Source organism: Plectropomus leopardus, chromosome 16 (genome assembly GCF_026936395.1).
Source record: "Plectropomus leopardus strain MGB_pleo_1.0 chromosome 16, ASM2693639v1, whole genome shotgun sequence".
Taxonomy (NCBI): Eukaryota; Metazoa; Chordata; class Actinopteri; order Perciformes; family Serranidae; genus Plectropomus; species Plectropomus leopardus.
This window is the reverse complement of record NC_142191.1, coordinates 8,475,311-8,496,099: the sequence shown is the minus strand read 5'-3', so window position 1 is coordinate 8,496,099 and position 20,789 is coordinate 8,475,311. Positions and strand designations below refer to the sequence as shown.

The 20,789-nt window shown below is 39.9% G+C and overlaps 1 protein-coding gene across 2 annotated transcripts in view; it reads right to left on the bottom strand.

Moving 5' to 3' along the window:
* Window positions 1-16,888, bottom strand: part of nkain2 (sodium/potassium transporting ATPase interacting 2) — a 102,439-nt gene extending 85,551 nt beyond the window's left edge. For both annotated transcript variants that reach the window (XM_042503742.2, XM_088089622.1), the window contains exon 1: window positions 15,435-16,888. In XM_042503742.2, the coding sequence (XP_042359676.1) occupies window positions 15,435-15,488 (54 nt within the window). In that variant the 5' untranslated portion in view covers window positions 15,489-16,888. The remainder of the gene's footprint in view (window positions 1-15,434) is intronic.
* Between the last annotated feature and the right edge of the window lie 3,901 nt (window positions 16,889-20,789).

Genomic DNA, 20,789 nt, shown 5'->3' with positions numbered 1-20,789 from the left:
ATGACTAATGTCTGTAAATTGCAGTTATATGGACACAGTAGTAGACCAAATTTTAAAGGATGAAATACTGCCTCCCATTCAGTTGGACTGGGTAACTGTAAATTACAAATACCTTTAAAGCACTGGTACCATTTTAAAAGTAACTTTTGGCACCGGTTTTGGAAAAGCTCAAACAGTACCCAACCCTAGTCCAGACTAGTTATCTCTATGACTCCTTACATATGCAGTATCCCTAACTGGAAATACAGTTCAAGGGGGCTTCAACACAAAACCTGCAGTAAACAAGCTAACAGATTAGCTCTTTGGTCTTTGAAAGGTCGGCCAAAAACTTCATTTAAACTCTAAACTGCTGTTTTCTCCTGTCAGACGACAGCACGTACACATTATTTACTCAGCATCAACACCCAACACATTTGGCTCTCTCCACTATCTGCCATCTACGGTCATTACTGATAACTTTGCAGTGCTAAACGACCCGTTCATCCATTTATCATCTGTTCATCCATACATCTTGGGTATCTATCCATCATTGATCCATCCTCTCTTGTTATCGTCTGCTCCTCCCCTGCTTCCCCAACTCATCTCCCCCGGCCGTCTCTCCATCCATTCATCCAAATCTCAATCCCTCCATCCCAATATCGATCCGCACGCAGACATTCATCTATCCTCTATGAATATATCTATCCAACCATCCTCTCTTCCTTCCTCCCATGGCTCCTTATCCCAGTCGAAGGGCTTCTTCTACAGCAAGACTTAACACGCTCCACCACCTCCGCTGTCCCTGCACGCTAACGCACACACACAAAGGCACTCCCTACAGGATGCAGACGCAAAGACACATAGACATCATTTTCACAGCTCCCTGAGCAACTCAAATGGCCCGGGAGAGAGACTGTGCAGAGCAGCGAAAAGAGAATAAAAGAGAGAATAAGCCTGGGAGAGAGACGGAGAGATGCAGAGAGAAAAATTACAAGGGAACAATGACACAGAGTGAGGAAAATATCATGGCAAAGAATGAGAAAACCCAAAGAGATTGGCCGTAAGAGCAATCTGCAAGTTTCTAACCATGTTTATGTGGCCTTGGACAAAATTATAAACTTCACAGACCGTCCAAAAGACGATGTTTTAACAGGAGTAAGTGTACTGCTGATGGGAGGATGTTTAGATTCTCAGTAGAACTAGATTTTACTTCTGTACAGGGTTCATACACACTTTTACCAAAAAATTCCATGACTTTCCGGCGAATTTTTAAGACGATAAATCTATACTCTTTATCACTTCTTTTTCATTACTAGATAACAGCTTTTTTAAAAATATCTATGATTTTAAACTTAAAAATAACTTAGGGACTGTTCTTTTTTTGGGGGGGGGAGTCAAATAATTTTTTTCAACAACTCGTGTTTTTTTATTTTGCGTCATTTTCAAAGAAAATTTGGCTTCCAAATTAGAGGGCCCGTGGGTTTGGAAGGCATGTTTTCTTCAAGAATCACCAAAAATTATGGCATTTAGTATCTCCAGAAACTGTAAAAACAGAAATTGGTTGGATTTTCAAATTTCAAATGGCTCATGAACACATCACGTGTTATTATACAGGTTTGTGTGCAACTTTCCATGTCTTTTCCAAAAATTTCAGGGTGTACTTAGTTTTCCAAAACCTTTTCAGGCCTAGTAATTGCCATTTGCAAATTCCATGACTTTACCAGGTTTTTCATGACTGTATTTACACTGTCTGTAGCAAAGAAAAACTGCAAAGAAAATTTTATCTCCTGCTTCAAAACCTTGTAACATTTCTTGCTATTTCCAGCTCAGTAAAAAGTATTGACTCCTTCATACACTCTTCTAAGCTGAACAACTTCCCCTGTCTCCAAAAAACCCATGAAACTCAACAAAATATCAGTGTCATTCTGAAAACTCTGTTGTTTTTTTTCCACATAGGAGGTGCACATCTGACACCAGTCATATCTCCATCTCATAATTACGTGTAATGAAGCTCGAGGCAATGCTTTGCAGTCGCTCACCATTATAATTCAAGAGCTCCTTTGATGTAATAAGATCAAAACGACTGCGCAGGCGGAATATCAGGATTCACAGCAACAACAACAATAGCAACAACTACATCAACAGGATATGAGTTCTCAGAGAACAATGGGGGAGTGTTTCACCTTGAGGGGTAAATAGCAATACAAGAGCAGCGAGTGCCGCCGCAGCAGTTTGAAGTGTATTAAAATAAAACAGAAAGAAAAATGTCTGTCTGTACGTCTGCCAGTGCGCCCTTTGTGTCAAGCTGTCTGTCTGCAGCCTGTGTGTAAATATCGAGGCAGCAGTATTAGGGCCAAACACCATCAGCTCATCCATCAGCGGTGGTCATGCACAAGGTCAGCTTCCAGTGCCGTCGATACACATCTTAGCAGCTCAGCAGGAACACGCGCCCGTGGTGTCGCTCGCTCAAATCCAGTACATGACCTTTGTTGCATGTCGTCGCCCCATTTTCCTTTCGCTCTCCGCTGCTGAGTGTCGATAGAAACTGGTGGCGATTTTCAAAAAAGTGGTCAGGAGTATGATGCGGGGGAGATTGAAATTGGCCACTAGACTTCTCTGAAGAAACGAGCAATCCAATGTAACCTGCAGGAGAGGTTTTGTCTGTGCACGACTGCAGCTTCAGGTTTTGATTTTTGGGGGATGCAGTGAAGATTACAATAATAACACTCACTAATGGCTTGTATTAAAAGAATGCTTTGAAGGATTTAAAATGTGTTTTTGTGCCATTTTTTCCATTTAATCGTTGTTTGTTTTTCCTCATTCTCTACAGGAAGACTTCAAATGTGTTTGCTGGAGAGAAAAACCATGGATAAATGTTATGCTTCCTGCAACTGAAATACAGAATCAAGGGAGGCCAGTGGACTCTGGTGACATGCAGTTTGGGAGGAGGTATTTCAAGCATTTATTTTCTCCATAGACGATAATAGTTGACAGCTGGAGCACTTTTACTTGGCTTGGCATGAAACTCTTGCAGTTGAATCATCCGTACAAAAGATAAAAAACTGCATTAGAAAATATTTGATTCTTAAAAAGAAGAAAACACAATGTAAAACATTAAAAACTCCCAAGGAAAGACACATCTGGCTGCCTAGCTTCAAACTCTCTCACTTACAACATTTGAAGCCAAAGACAGAGCCTTTTATCAAAGTGGACATTTTGGCTCATTATAACAGAAAAAGCACAGGTGACACTTTAAAATTAACAATTGCTCTGTTATTTTCAACTATCACAGTAAGCCATGACAGCATGACAGTGAGACCCTGAAACTAAAGCAGCTGCATAAAATTCAGCTTTCATCAATTTTATTATTTACACCTGTGCTTTCCCTGCTATGACCTGTCAGAATGTCCTCAATAAAAATGGCCAATGCTTTGTTGAGAAAACTGATTTTCGGATTCTGGGTCAATTTTAAATAAATTCAGCAACTATGGCTCCATGTTTTGTTCATAACTGCAATAATAAGAGTTTTTAATTTGCCATCATTCTGATTTAGGGCTGGGACACATGTGTCTTTTACTGCCTAGAAAACACGAGGTTGGACAATTGGTGCTATTCTTGAGCCTACTCTGACCCAACTTTGAATGGTGCATTTTGTCTGTATCGACTCAGTACCAATTGGTATCGTAACATCTCCGGTCAAACAACCTACATTAGATTGTTTTTGCGCCGGTGGTCTAATCCCAGACCGTCAGGTCTCTCCACCACATCAGCAGACTTTCTGTTACAGCCCTTAAATCATGTTCACACCAGATGCAGATGAGCCCAGATATGTCAATTGTCACACAGTCGACCGTCAGCAGTCACCTGGCCGCTTACACCAGAAGCACACTGCCGGTCAGTTGATCCTCTGCTCTTTTCTAATCACACGTAGAGCTAATTCGGTGTGCTTGTGTGTCTGTGTTGGTCTGCTTGTCTCACTTTCTGTTTAGACAAAACTGAGAAATATTTAGAAGCACACAATGCATATTTTATCATCTATCAAAATCAGGTCATTTATAGCCTACCTTGTATATCCTTTTTATTGTATGTCGTAGATCATCCGTGTGTTTTCTTGTCAAATTTGCTTTTGGCTAGCAGAAAAAGAAAAAGACAAGACACCTAAACTATCGCTGCTTACTATGAGATGGCAGCAGAGCTTGGGGCTGCAGCTCGTCCTGCGTGAACAGCCCAACTGGTTAATATGGGCACCAAAATGAAGCAACAAGCTGGACTCAATGTACTCGTGTCCAGTGTGATCTGGCATTAGGTGTCTCACTCTGTGATGGGTATTGCAGTATTTAGAGCCATCCCCATCACCAAACCAAAGGAGAAAAACATGCTTTTTCAAGAAATAAGTTGAAGACAAAGTCACACATCCAACACCTGCTAAACCACAACACTGTCTGTTTAAACTAATAAGGTACTGCAGTTGCACTCTTCAGTGATACTTGTGTCCTATAGCACAGTGCAGTGCCTTATACAGAAGCACAGCAGCAGCCTATACAGTGGATTTGATTCCACACTATGCGTGTCAGTATCACTCACACTATAGTACAAATAATCCAACTGTGTAAGGGTTCAATTTAAAGCCTCCACCGAGCTGTGGAAGAATATAGATTGAGTCAGCGTCTCTGCCTCAAACAAAAAGATTTCACTTTTTACTGATTCTACTCTGCCGCAGTTCCCGCAGACTGTTTTGTGATGACAGCGTGAGTTGATACAGTATCATGGTTTTGCACCCTTTTCTGTGAGCCTCCAACTGCTTTTACACGACACGCCACAATTTCAACTGGGAGAAGAAGTCATGTTGTTTTTACAATAAAAAACATCTAGGGTGGAAAATTGTAGTTTATGAGAAAGCTTTAGAAAGGAGAAAAGGAGAAAAGTGGTGTTGCAGTGAGCCTGGTGCTGGTGAGGCAGCCTTTTAGAAACAGATTACAGATATATATTTAGCTTACGAAATGGACACAAAACCAAGGAACATGTTTGAGCCTATCAGAAAAGAGTCATGTAAGAAAATCTCTGTATGAGAAAACATGTTGAACTACAGATGCTAATGGAGCGCAGGATGCACAGCCCACAGAGGTGAGGTTGGACTACTAATACCTTTTTTGTCATTGAAATCAAATGCTGGAGCTCATGGTGGATGTCAATTGAGCTTACAATTGTAACAAGCTGAACTGCTTTTAAAGTTCATTTAATTCGTTTTCATTTCATCACTTCAGTTCACTTAATTATACACTGTTGCATTTCTGTTCAAAACAATCAGGATATCATGAAAGATCAAAATTGTGGTTTGAGCCGATAGGTTTCTAATGAACCATTTTTGTTTTCTAAAAAACAATCCTTGATATTCAAAGAAGCTTTCATGAAAGGTTCCTTACGTCCAAGAATCTATAACGGTTAAAGCACCAAATTGAACTGGTTCTCCAGAGACCCCCTAGACAAAAAGGTTCTTAGTGGAACCTTAAAAGGTTCTTACTAAGCTTGGGTGGTATCACAGAAGATCTTAATAAGGTTCTTTAAAGAATTTTATAAAAATGGTTCTTTAAAGAACCAATAAATAAAAGTTCCTTGCTGAACCTAAGGAGGTTCCCACATGGCATCTATATGAAGAACCACTATCCGTTCTAACTTGAACGTGTTTTTTTAAGGTTGTAGTAACAGAGGAGGAGGATCCACAACTCTCTATAGCACAAGCAACTCATTGACTTAAATATGATACCAGGAGCTAAAAGTGGGGTTCAAATACCTTGACCGCTTCCGTTACTCTATCTTAGCCATCAGAGATCAATTGTTGAAGAGAGAGGCTCTGTCACCTCCAGATGTGTTGTCAAGACCTTGTCATCAGCAGCAGCAGCACTCAAACATGCAGGCAGGGCGGCTCTAACAGCCTCCTGCTCGTTGCTTGGACACGTTCCAGTCTGAAATACACCTTACTGCACATTTTCCACTGCAAAAGTTGGTCTTTTTCCAAACCTTAATGTATTGACTGCACTTGAAGACTCCAGGTTGTGGAGAATTATGTGCAGTTAGCTGACAGCTTGTTGATGGACTGTTTTGGATTTTTTTTTCTACAGCACAGCAAATGGTGCCACATTTACAAGCAAACAGCATAAGTAGACTAGGCATGATTTTCCCCTTATACAGTTTTATTTATCACAACATCCCAGACTCTCCAGATGTTGAAACTTTTCATCTTTGACAGCATCAGTTAAATTAGATGTGATGCAGACAGAACATCTGGGATGGGCCTATAGTTAGTGTTGAATCATTTTATCCACAATTTTATTCAGTTTTGAGTGGAAATGAGAGTCCAACGACCGCAAAGAATCTTGTGGATTTGCTTTTGATCATGCCGAGTTTTCAGACCCTCCCCAAGAGATGACTGCTCACCATGACAACAGACCACCCTGATTATGCACGCAGTGTACTTCTATCAACAGCAGTGAAAAGCCGGGCTCGCTCTGCTACTTACACTTTTTATTACCGAGGCATTATTTGGTGTGTAAAACAAATAACTGTACAATCATTGAGCATTTGAGGATATGAGAATTTTAATAGGTTCATTTGCAAAGAGCAATAGAAGAAAATCAATGCTGCAAACTAAGAATAGAAGAAGCACTTTCATCCTGCGTCCTAGAAGAAGCAGAGGTTGTGACAGAGTAATTAAAAATATCTGTTTGTCTGACCTACAATAATGTGTATCACAGCAGCACAGCACACTGTCCTGAAATAAACTGAACATCTCCTAGTGACTGTCAATAGCTCTGTAATTGTTTTGGGAGAGTTCAGCCTCTGCAGGTATAGGTCCTGCAGCAGAAATATTACTTCTGCACCACTGCAAAAGAACAGTTGCAATTTAACTACAATGTTCTGCTATGGGTTGGTTGGCCTGTTTTTTTCTGTTTGTATTTTGCTGGCATCTGCAGATAAAATGAACTAAAGTTTGCAAGGGCTGTTATGAATTAAAGGTTTAACTAAACAGTGATCTAGATCAATATAAAGATTCAATGAGCAATGATCCATTATCATAGAGGCAGGGTGAAAATGTACATACATACTAAAACCATAGACTGTAAAAATAATTAAAGTAGCTGCCATAATGCCACCCATTGGTTTGTGGGCTTCTATTTTGAGGCCTCAAGTTCAGCACTTCGGCCGGCACCATCTTGGCGTTTTGGAGACAGAAGTGACCACATTTGCACAAGAGGATGGAGCTGTCGAGGAGCGAGGATTGTATCTGAGTGAGAAGTTGAGGATGCAGACCGTTCTCCTCTGAAATGCCAAACACCGCCACTTTGTCAGTGATATCGGAGTCAAACAACAACACAAAAAGTCACCTTTTGCATCGGGATAATATGTCATCAAGCAGCCAAGCGGAATCAGCTTGTACTGGTGACAACGTAATATAAAGAGCTGAAAAGTCTCTGTAGGGTGGGTGAGAAAGGGTCAAATAAACCCAAGATTTTCACTTGGGAGCCTGCTGTTCACTGCCTCTGTGACTGTAGAGCCAAGTCATGATGTTTTTTTTCTAGATGTAGATGTGTTTTTGTTGTACAAGGAAACAAACATGTAAGCGATATGTTTTACCTACATTGTAAGTGTATTTTGACAAAGACTGTATGAATCAAATTAGCTAAAATTGTACATTTCCTGTAAAAACAGAATTGTATTTTGAAAAGACACAATGCATGTTACAAGCATAAATTGAAACAATGTCTTGTAATGTTAACAAAATATGCTTAAGGGTACCAGTGCAATACATGCAGATGTGAAAGTCTACTTACAAGGCCAGAATTATTTGACGAGTTGGAATAAGGAGTTGGAGGACATTAGTCACTTAAAGCAGCTCACCCTTCATTAGGTGTAACTTAAAGCCTTAATAAAAAGTGTCCATACAAGGAACTGCAGTTTTTTGACACTGGCTTTATTTTTCAGCCCCGCAGGTTGCCGCTTGGCTAAAGCACTATTATTCAAAATACTTCTGCACAGGAGTATCATGTGTGGGCAAGTGTGTGCATTTGAACCAAGCAGCAAGCTCAGGCCCTGAAAAATGAAGCCAAAATGAAAGTGCCACAAAGTGGGTCGTTCCATATAGACCCCAATACTAAAATGCCAAATTAAAAAAATCAACATGTTTACAGCCTAGTGGGAAAAAACGTTTATAGCTAATTTCTGTGTTCATGACAACTGAGCAGGGGTAAATCATAATATAACTCATCCATTTACATTTTACTAAAACATAAGGTCATGCATATTTAAGGGCGGGGCTGCTGAAGGGACAGGCTGTCTGTAAGGCTTTGCTACAGTCTAAGAGTTAAATCCACCCCGACAAATATTTTGATACAGTTTTGCTGTTCTTAAAAGTGGCCCCCAGTGATTTCAATCCATCAATAATTTTCTCCATTTTTGGATTCCTTGTTCACTGTGAGAGGCATGCAAGAAAAACAGTTTTCTTCACACATTCCTGTTAACACAGGGTGAGTAACTGATATACAAAGGATTATTCTTTGGAATGTCTTCAAGAGACAGAGAGTCAAAAATGTGAAAATGTGTGTCGTCAACAGGTACAAAATTATTCAAAAGTACCTCAAACAAGACGGGCGAACACCAATTCCCTCTTTTAGCACCAAATGCTTCTAAACCATGTTTCCTGCATTCACCAGCAATTTCTCCAAAAGCAATTTTCAACACATTGTATATTATTGACAGTTGAAAGCCAGAGAACTACAATACCCCTATCACAGAGAACAACCTGAGCAATAGGAATGCAGCTTGGACTGATCTTTGAGGTTTGAGGTCTAATGGTACAATAGAAGTACGTCAACAGGACCAATGGCTGAAAGTTGTTTTTTGCAGACTCTATTGAAACATGTCAAATGGATTGGCGGTCAAGACAGTCATCAAGGTGTGATGGCTGCATCCCTCCAAGCAGAGTGAGGAGATGGGGACAAAAAAAGAAATGAAAAGGCAAGAAAGACATAAACAGAAAGAGTGGGCATATATAAAAAGACAGAGACCGGGGGGTAAGAGAGATGGACAAATTAGAGGCTGCGAAAAAAGAAAAAGCGACAGAAAATCTATAGACTCAGAGCTGAGATTGCGTGTGGCCCTTGTTGAAAGCGGCGTTGTACATAAAGGATAGCAAAGCCTTTTTATCTCACTGAGTTGTGGTGACGAGGAAGGAAGACTGAAGATTATGTTTGTTGCCAGAGTGCAGGAGCTCGGTTCGCCTTCAACTTAAAGCACTCTCAAAGTGAATTTGCTTCGAAATGCTACAAATCCAACAGCAATGCACATGCAGGATATTGCAAAATAATAACTGAAATAACTGACTAAATATCAACAATTTATATGGGAGTTGAGCTGGAATCAGACCAAGCGGAAAAACCATATTTGCAATTTATATGGGAGTTGAGCTGGAATCAGACCAAGCGGAAAAACCATATTTGCAATATCTGAATTTACACTGACAATTTATTACAATTTGCAAAACAAATCAACAGAAATTATTAAACCAAAGTCACCGATAAATGTTTTCTATTTCAATTCAAGTGGTGGAAATTGATGTTTGCCTATAAGTCAAAAACCTTTGCACTGTGTTTCTGGAAAATCCAACATGTCACCATTGATTTATCCGTGGGGGTTTTTTCCACTGAAATGCATCTTGGATGAGTATTGACTCCTGGGTTTGAATGACTGCACATGACTGTTTTGCAATCAGGTAACACACACGGCACACATGCAGAGATACCATTTCTGCATTCATGTGGCAGCTTCCAAGTGGTAAATTATTCATTTTGTCCCTCAATGGTGGAAATGTCACAGGAATGTACTGCCACAGAAAAGACAAACACTGTGTCTCAGATAGCCTTTGGCCACGCTGTATGTCCAACCTTGTTAGTTTGGAAAATTTGTTGCAGGAAAGTTACCTAAATTTGTTTTGCAATACAACAAATATCTGACTACTTTTTTGGTATTTTATTTCTGAAAAATCAATTCCATATGTATACTGCTGGGTCATGAATTATTATCTCTCTGTAATTATGCACTACACTGTGTTGCAAAGCTATAAATCCACTCCATCCACTGTATTCAATTAACTTACACACAAACAACATCATTAACATCCCATCGACATAAAGACCCACCAACATCTGCACCGGCTCCACTGAACCAGCCAATGGAGCGACGCCACCGGTTGCTGCCATTGGACGATGTAGTGATCATTTTTGTGACAGCAGTTGGTGGGTGTGCGGGCTGATATAGCAACAAGGACCACAACCATTGCAGCAGGAAGTGAGTCACATATGTGTATCTGTGTGTGTGCGTGTGTGAAAAAGGTGTTGGTAAAAACACCATCTGATCTGCTATGATCTTCGTGTTTTGTACCGACGCAACTTCAAAATCTTCTCTCTTCTGCTCAGCGCTGTGACATGCTTTTTCACAGTTTGTAAATGTTCTATTTTTCACACCATAATATTATTTTTGCAGTTAATTGGGACAGAAATAGCCTTTTTTTAAAAATAGGACTTTTGAAAAAAAAAAAAAAATTTTTTGTGAAATTCTCTTATTCATTTGTTTACCACTCTTATGTACAGTTTATTAGCGCTTCTTACACATTTGTGTCTCATTAAAACTATTGTATACACAGAACTGTTAAACTTAAATCAGTGGAAATGTAACTGTAGCGTTTGTTTGCGCAATATATGCGCTTTATCAACTGCTAATAACATCTTGATTTTCGGACTTGTACTGACGCAGTAAACTTGGGTGTGATGTCATTCCAAGGTGAACAGAACGCAGCTTGGGTATCATAGCTTGTTTGTTTAATTGTGTGGGGATATTTCATGGCCAGAGGTAGAGATTAAATAGTCTTATTTATGGGCTTACCCCTCTGTAAACAGCATTTAACAATGTAGTAAAGTTCTAGTGGGTAGGATTTAGTGGCATCTAGCAGTGAGTTTGCGGATCAGAAACTTATCAACAACAAATCCTTTGGAATACAGATATTTTAAGTCAACATGAAGGGATTTTTAAAAGGTAAAGGATATTTTGTTTACTGTTCCTGAGAGGACAACAGCAGTTGGGAACCACTGTGGCTGGACCAGTTGGGAACCAGTGTCCTAAACAATTATTCATAAAACACAGTATTTTCAAAGTAAATCTTTTCAAAACACTGTAACAAAATCAATTCCTATTTCAGTATCAGTAAAATGTCCCACTGTAAGCAGAAATGTTGATTTCTAAAAGCTACATACACACACTTGATGTCAGAGCATGAGAACCACATCCCATGATTATTATAGTACTTGAGCCAATTCTCCAATCAGTTCCCCGCTGAGCCTGAGACAACTTAATTTAGGATCAGCACTACAGTCTTTGAAATGTGGCTGCAACAATTAGTCAATTATGACATGTCTACTGACAGAAACAATTTCAGTATTTTATAGGATAAATTATCAATCGATTAACGGAAAAAAACATTTGGCAGATTAATCAAGTGAAAAAAAGTCATTAATGTAGTATCAGCTCTACTTTCGAATGTCTGCGGGACAAACAGAAAAAGAGAGCACACAAGTCTCTGCAAGTTTATCACACTGAAATAAATAGAAACCTAAAGCTATTGCAGGAAAGCAGAAAACAATTCTTTTCAATGAGTCAGCACTGACGGATGTGCTCCTTTGAGCTGCGGACTGACAGAAAGAGAAGGTAACAGTAATAACCCCGTGCACACAGAGCTACATTACATTTACTCTAATTTGGATCACAAGCTGGCAGGGTTTCACCTGGTGGGGCCAATTAAACTTGACACACGATGACGTCAGCTGCGGAGCAGACGTATCTCACACCTGGATCATTGATCTCCGCTCGGCTACAGTGACATCACCTATCCTGCCAATTAACCTCGCTAATGAGGCGAGAGAGAAAACTGCTGTTAAGAGTTACAAAAGACATCAGTTCCACTACATAAGACACACTGACCAGCATTGTTTTCTGCTCTGCGAGGTCAACTATTAAGTGGAAGCTTACACGGCAAAAACAATTACCTCCAGCAGGGGGTAAGGAGAAAAAAAGCTGTCTTTTAATTTGTGGTCAATTAGGCTGCTTTAAACAAAGAGGATTGTGGGCAGTGTGGTTTCCTGTGGGTAACTACAGTGAAGACACAAGAACTTAATATCGTTATCATTACAGTGTGGAGGAATGGTGCGGTGCGAAGACATGGATTTCACCATCAGGAGGCTTTCTGTCTAAATGACTGCGACTATAACAGAGCTAACTGTGCATGGCCAAACTGTAACATACAGTAGTGGAAGACCTCCAGCTCAGCTAGTGGTGGTATCAGCTGGCTTAGCTATTACAACAGTTAACAGAGCAAAACATGTTGTTGACTATGGCATAGCATTAGTTCCACCACATTAGACACAATGACTATCACTGTGACAGCATCTCATTCACCAGCGCACACATACACACACACACACACACACACACACACACACAGAAACCCTCCCCTTTTTCACCTACGGAAACACAAAGCATCCACATTTACAGCACAATGGTGTGTTTCATGCATGTACAGCACATGTGGCAATCTCAATGACATTGTGCTGTAGACATGTTAGCTCACACAGCTGTTTTTTTAAATGAAAATATGCATAGCGATGTCCCATTCACAGCACAATGGACCAAAATGTGGGTCATTCACATTAATATCATACGGTAAATTATGTGATTTTCACATGTACTGAACACACTTGCATTCAGACACACACAGGGTCTGTAACAGTGTCTTATTCAACGTGACAATGGGTCTTCAGTTTGCACGCACTTACTGTACATGACTCCATGAGCTGAGAATGCTACAGCACAATCAGCTCATGTTTATGCATCTGTGCACATGGCATGCTCATACAATGTCCCATTCTATACCACAGTACGTCTTCAGTTTCCTCCAAGACTGTTGCAATTAAAGAAAAGTGGGATTTATGTTGTGGTGAGTGGTGCCACTCTGCCTAAACCTCCATACTCTGCTTCGAGTTGTGGTACTGATGTCCTTCATTCCCAGGGTCTCTAGAAAACCCTGCCTTTAACTAATATTCTTGCTGATAATGTGTACAGTAATAATCCTCCTTTGGTTGTGTGTAGCCTGATAACAAATTTAATAATGATAGCACTCAAAACATCAAGCCTTTGTATTTTCTATGCAAATAACAGGCCAAAGTGCTGTGTTTAAAAGGAATTGTATGCATAATTTTCCATAAAAGTAATTATTTGCAGAATTTTCCTTAAAAAAAATACACCAATGCACAGAATCATACAAAAGCGATCCCTCTCAATCATCACTTTTTATCCACTAAAAGTGTGTGGCGGTGCATTTATGTGCAGATACTCTGCCCTGAACCTGTATTTTCCCGGCGTATCCACGTACAACAAATAGTATGGTATATTACAAAAATGCACTTAAAACAGATTGTACAATATCTGACAAATCAGCACCCCATGACTGATGTTACATACTCAATGTTAAGTTACGTAGGTTAAGTAGGTGAGGCTAAGTTAAAGAAAAATGGTGACAACACACCTTTAAATAACTCAAAGCTCCCTTTCTTTCACATAGGACACAAACACCTGTCTCCTAGTGTAAAGTCCCGTGTTGTCTGTGTTTTGTTGAAATATAAGGTGTGGTGATGGATTCACATCATCAATACATGCATTGAGTAACATTACAAGTAAATCTTCCACCTTAAAAGTTGCTGGCAGTTAGCACAGTCAATGAAATTATTAATTACTAATGTGAAAAATCTGAGCACAGGGTGTTGATTTTCTGCTGACCAATGAACAGACTGCAGTGTTTTGGCACCAGATCTGTGTGTTAGGTACCCCAAGCAGAGTGCTGACCAAAAATGGTTCCAAAGGTACTGAGGGCAAAATCCACAATTTACCACAAAGGGAATGCAATCAATCACTGTTCTGGACGTTTCTTTACCTGACAGAAGATCATCCACATTTGTTTTGGAAAGAAAAAAGACTAATTCACCTGCCATTCACTGCTTCATATCATTCATAGTTTTACACAGGATTTTGCTTTTGATTTGCAGGATTTATGTGACCAAACTATTGGCAGCACTTGTGTTCCTACTTGCACACCCTCACATGTATGCACACACACACACCTGCAGAGCCATCGCTCCCTCCCTATTGTCTAGCCTGGCACCAGCTCCCATTGACACAGATGGTGTTGGGAGAATGAGGTACAAAGAGAGACAGACACAGAGGGAGTTGATATCATGAGTTTACATCAGCTCTCTTTCTCTATCCATACACTTTTCCCTATAAATCACATGCCCCATACGTCTATCCATCTACCATCCATCCTTCCTTTACCTCCATTTATCACTCTGAGCCTGCGTCTATCCATCACGGTTCTATATGGACTCTTACCGTCTTAGAGCCCCCACCAGCAGCCATACATCCTCTCAATCCACCCATTTGTCAGTCTGTCCCTGAAACCCGATCCCAGCTTGTATCATGACCTTTTAAGCACCTATTAACTTCTGAGATGTGACCTTTCAGTCATCCATCTTTTCCCCTCCATCCATCCATCCACCCATCACCAGCTCCACGTCTTGTCATCAAGGTAAAGATGTGGTTTTTTTTGATTCCTCATGATGGTTATGTGCCCATTTAAGGACACCTCTACAGCAGTGATGCTCAACTTACGGCCAACGAGCCAAATCTGGCCCCCAGTAGGTTGCTGGGTGGCCCCCTAACTAACTTCTAATTCTCAATAAAAATAGAGTGATTCACAATTTGCATTGTTTTTGTACTTCTGTACATTTTACATCCTAAAATTCTAGAAATGACCTAAAATCCAAGAAATTTCCTAAAATCGTAGAAATGTCCTGAATTCCTAGATACATCCTAAAATTCTAGAAATGCCCTTAAATTCTAGAAACATCCTAAAACCCCAAAATTTTCCTAAAATCCTAGACATGTCCAAAAATCCTAGAAATGTTCTAAAATACAAGAGGTGTCCTGAAATCCAAAAAATGTCCTAAAATCCTAAAAAAGTCCTTCAGTCATAGGAACATCCTAAAATCTGAATATCCTAAAACCCTAGAAATTTTCTGACATCCTTTAAATATTCTAAAATCTCGGAGATGTTCAGAAATCCAAGAAACATCCGAAAATTCTAGAATCATCCTGAAATCCGAGATATGTCGTCAAAAGTCTAGAAATGTCCTAAAAATGTGCTAAACTCCTAAAAACATCCAAAATCTTAAAACTATCCTAAAAACCTAGAAACATGTATGGGCCTGCTGCAACTGGCCCCTGGTCATTTTCCAAAAGTGGCCCCCAAGCAAAGAAAGCTGAGTATCTCAAGTATCAATAGCACAATGAAAACTTACCAGCTGCATGCCACAGATGAAGGCCAAGGTACACCTGCCACTACAGCACCCCATGGCGTCCTCCTCCCTCTCTCCAGCAGTCCGCGTGGAGAAGAAACTCTGGCTAAAACTCCCAAATCCTCCAGCTGGAACCTTCAGAATCCAAAAGCCCCCCGGAGGGCCGTCTGGCTGGCTGGCAGCCCAGGTGGAGGCTCTCGCCGCTCGGCCTCAGCGAACAGAGCGCAGCCCCTGTTCCCAGTAGAGCTCTGGGGAATAAAAAGGGCCACTACTTCATTTAAATGGCTCGGCTGGTGACAGGTAAACAGCCTGAAACGTGGTCCTCTGGATTTCCAACACACATGGGGTCAGGGATCAAAAGATGCAAGGTGGGCCTTGGGGGGGGGTGATTCAAGTCCACAGACTGTGCTTGATGTATCCACAGAGGCTGGAAACCCTTTGTGGTGTGTGATAAATCAGGTGGTGTGTTGCATTTTGATTGATCTGGCAGATTTCTGATAATGTGGCACAAATGAAACAAAGGTTACAGTGACTCTCCAGTTATGTCCACACAGGGACAACTTGTCCAGACATCATCTAGCCTACTGGACTAGAAACTCAACAATCACGTCCATTAGTCGCATCCTTGTCACAGATTAGCACGCTACGGTGGCCACTTACACAGAAAAGACTGTAAAAACAGGCAGAGATGGTGAGATTAGATGGATATATTCCCCAGATTAAAGGCTCTTTTGTTTAATAATCCGATTAAGCGCCACTTGGATTTGGCTGATTGGAGCAGCCTAATTTGTTTTAGGGTGGAGAAAACAAGTGAAAGTGGTCCTTGCCTCCTCTCGTGGACCTGCTCCTCTCTCCTGTCTTCTGCTCTCCTCTCAGGGGAAGTAACGAGCATGAAGCGGCAACATCCTTTCATTTACACCGTAACAAAAGCACATCTCCAAAAATAAAAACACGGTTGTAATCCAGTATTTTTGTGTATTTTCTCTAAATTTTGTATTTTATCCACTCAAAAAATGAGGAGTAAAAATGTTGCTAGGATGTTGTGATATGTCACCCAGCCACTGGAAGCTGATTTCGGCGTCTCTGTCGGCTAACAAGTCCTCCACCTCCGGTTCATCTCCCCCCGGCAGCTCCTCAACACAACCGCCGTTTTGTCCTCCGCTGGTCGGTTAAATCAAAGCCTCCTCCGGTAAATCTTCAACCACGTTTAAAAAAAAAGACAGAAAAGCATGTCCACATTTCGGACGAAAGAGGGACAGGGTGAGATTTCGGGTCGAGCTAACTCCCCAAACGTAACGTACACGCGGAGATATATGAGCGGAATGACGGTTAAGTTTAGTTTGTCGTCTCGGGGTTGTCTTCAAGGAGTGGAAACGGGGAGACAATGGGAACCGGGATGGACCAACGGACCGAGAGAGACAGCCGCGAGGAGCGTCTCTCGCCTGCCATCTGTCAAGTCAAACACCGCGCAACAATGTGGCTGTTCCGGTTGGGGTTTTCAAAATAAAAGCGTACTCGTTCATAACCTGGGAATGAGCCAGGTTGTTAGGGACTGTTCGTTACTTGTAAAAGGGGAGAAGGTGGTGCTAAATGGGGGAGGCATGTTAAATATTTTTTAAGCACTGGGGAGAGACTTTGGTTTTTATTTTGGATTATTATTTTAAAAAACAAAACAGTAGGCTATTGGAACTGATTATTTAAATATAACTAAGGGATTTTTTGTTAATTATGAGAAGGAAGGTGCTGGAGCAAAAAGGGTGAAGGCATGTCATAATAATTTGAGCACTGGGAAGAGTTTTGTTTCTTATTTTGGCTTAGGCTTCCAAAACAAATCGTTGTCACTGTCCTTGCACAAATTCTGTTGGACAAACACTTCAGTCAGAACAAAACATTACCAAATCTAGGTTTAAAACCGTGATATTGTTTCAAAATCAGTTTATCCACACTGAACAATAGACGTCATTTAAACAACGTCTCCAGGATTTATCGATTACATATAGCCCAATTTTAGACCATATTTTAAAATAATTATTACAATTTTTTGAAATACACGAAAACCTGTAAATAATTAACAAAAGTCATGTATACCCCCTGTATTTACATTCTGAATGTTTATTTTTTGTTACATGCACATTTTCTGTTTACTTTTTCATCTAGACTAAGACTAGACATCTACCAACCTTTACTTTTCAACCTTGAATAACTGAAATCCAAACATCTAAAGACAAATACATTTAAATGTCGAGAGAAAAATAGACATTTATGAAACATATTTTCAATATTATATTGCTCTGTGAGACCAGCATGCACAAAAGTGGAAAAATACATTTTTTAATTCATTTTTTTACATCAGGATTTAAAAAATTAAATTAAATAAAAATTATTAATTAAAATGTATTAATCAATAAATTACAAAATAAATTTAAATGCAATCAGTTACAGTTACAGTTACTGAGAAAAATATCTTATTAAATTACAGTTAGGCTACTTATCAAAATGTTGATGATGACAAAGGGGTTATATCCGAACATAGTCTATTTGGTTTACAGCTTGTTTGTTGAATACACATTAATTCTGTTTTGGCATATTTGGCATGCTGGTTAGCAAAGCTGTTGACAAAAATCTGGTGCAACACTTGAACCCTCATATTTTAGAAGTCAGTTTTATTGCTCATTTAAAAGAATTGCGAGTGAGGTAAATTACATGTATTTTTGTACATTACTTTTGGTGATATAATTTTAAAAAGTTATATTACTTACTAGATTTTAACAGAGCCACTAGCTTAATTTATTATCTAAGTAGCTAAAATCTAAGTAAAAAACAAATAACTGGTTGTAGCTTTACTTTGGTTGTCACCCCCCTCTGATTGAATCCGCCATCGGAAGAAGAAGAAGAAGAAGAAGAAGAAGAAGAAGAAGAAGAAGAAGAAGAAGAAGAAGAAGAAGAAGAAGAAGAAGAAGAAGAAGAAGAAGAAGAAGAAGAAGAAGAAGAAGAAGATTGAATCCTCGCGCTGCGCAAGCGCGTTGCATAGCAACAAGCTAATTACGAAAAAGTAGATACGGGTACATTTTGCGGCTGGAAATATTTATATTACTCGTGTTCGGAGGAAAGATGACAAAAAGTTGTTTGACGTAGTGGCACTGAGACCCTTTCCACTGGGAAAAACACGGCCAAAAACCTGCTGAGACACTTTTTACGAGAGTGACAGCAAAACAACGTTAAGCTCCAGGAAATAGACCCCACCAAAGGTGAGCCCTGCCCAGCCGCGGAGGATAGAGAGTCCTAAAAACAACCAGAACTGGATTTTATCCGCGGATTTGACAGCAGGCGACAAGAGCTAAGGAATTAGTGAAGCTTACTGTTGGATATTTGGTGGATGAAATGATGCCTCGAGTCCGCCTTTCAGACATAACTTTGAGGAAAAACGGTCGCAGGAAACAGAAGACCCCAGGTAACCACACACTAACAAAAACACAAAAATCAACTGGCGTGTCTTTCCCTCTCTCTCTCGTTCACGCTAATATTTGTCCTGCCAAAAAAAGGGTGAAAACACCAAAAAATGTCCTTAAAAAAGCAAAGCAAGCTTTAGCTGTGTTTAATAGATATTAGGCTATGCTAAAATGCTCAGTCTGAATTTAACGGAAAAGTACCATAAAACTTTAGTTAATAGCCTATGTTATTATTTGCTTAACTGATTGACTTTGACAGGCTTATATTTGGGACAGGTGTCTAAATTATTTCCTTTCACACAAAATTGTTGCTCAGCAAACATGGGACATACGACCAAATTATTTATTAACCCTTAGAAACCTGGGCAAATTGGCTTTTTTATGTGTTTATTTATTTATTTTCAAAAACATGGGAAGAAGGTAATGTGCTACAAAAGAAGAAATGACCCAAATATAACAAAATTAACTGAAAATCTGCCAATAACACCTAAAAAAATAAAAATAAGTAAAGAATCAAGAAGAAAACAAAACAAAGAAGTGAGAAATGACAGAATGAGAAATAATTCTGTAAAATATTTTTTTATTATATAGTTATGTAGTCTTCTTCATCTATTAATCTCTTTTTTTGCATCTTTGTTTACTGTGCTGGTATTACTGTCTTTTTGGCGCTCATAGTGTGAGTAAATGAATGATTTAATTGTTGAGAATCTTACCACAAAACACACAACTTCTCCCAACAAGGTCTGAGGATTAGATTATGATTTCTGTACAGAGACATTTCTGTGGAGTTTTTCAAATGTATTTTTTAGTTGCTTGAGCACCACAAGCTTAGTGCCTTACAGTTCTATTATATTGTAGAGAGAGAAAACATGCTTTTTCAGATAAGACATTGAAAACCAGTTGCATCTTGATTTCAGAATATTTCATTCTTAAGACTTTTCTGCCTCCACACCAGTGGTAGCTGAGGCTGGAGGTTTTATGTTTTTGCACTGTCTGTCCATCGGACCATTCTTGTGAACACGATATTCCAAGAATGCCTTGCTAGGACTTCAAATTTGGCACAAAGGTTTACTTGGACTCAAGGATGAACTGACCAGATTTTGGTGGTCATAGGTCAAGGTCATGGTGACCTTGCTTTTGTCTCATTCTTGTGAATGCGATATCTCAATAACACCTTGAGTGAATTTCCCTCAAATTTGGCACAAATACTTACTTTGACACAAGAATAAACTGATTAGAATCTGGTGAAAAGGGTCAAGGTCACCTGTTACCTCATAAAACATGTTTTTGGCCATAACTGGAGAATTCATATGCTCAGATTTCACAATGATGAGGGTCTGACAACTTATATCCAAGAGGTCAAGGGTCAACTGTGACACACTGTGAAGGGGAGATGTTTGGTCAGAAACTGAATTGGTGACACTGATCTTGGGTGTCCACCTTAAAACAGTGCTGATTGTGTGGATCTTCTCTGCTGCTTGGGCAAGATGTGTGCATCCATGTTTTCACAGACATGGATGTAAACTGTAAGTGCAACTTGACTTGTGCATGGAGGTAGTTCTAGTTATATTTTTATTTTTATTTTATTTTGAAGGCTAAAGGATCTTACCTCCGTCCCTGTTGTGGCTGCATGTGGTTGACTTGATGAGGCTGATGTTCCGCTCGGCAGGGGAGCGGCGGGGCTCTTTTCACTCACTGAGACTCACAAACATACACAGAGAGAGAGATGTGGCTTTGGTCGGCATGCAGCTGCTCAAGAACATGGCCTTCAACCATATTATACTAAAACACACTCTCTCCCTCTCTCTCTCGCTCTCTCTCAGTGGGGAGTCCTGTCTGAGTTGTCAAGATAATCATTTTATCCCCATTTCTCATTCAGTTAATTGAAGGCTGAAGGGTTTTCTGATAA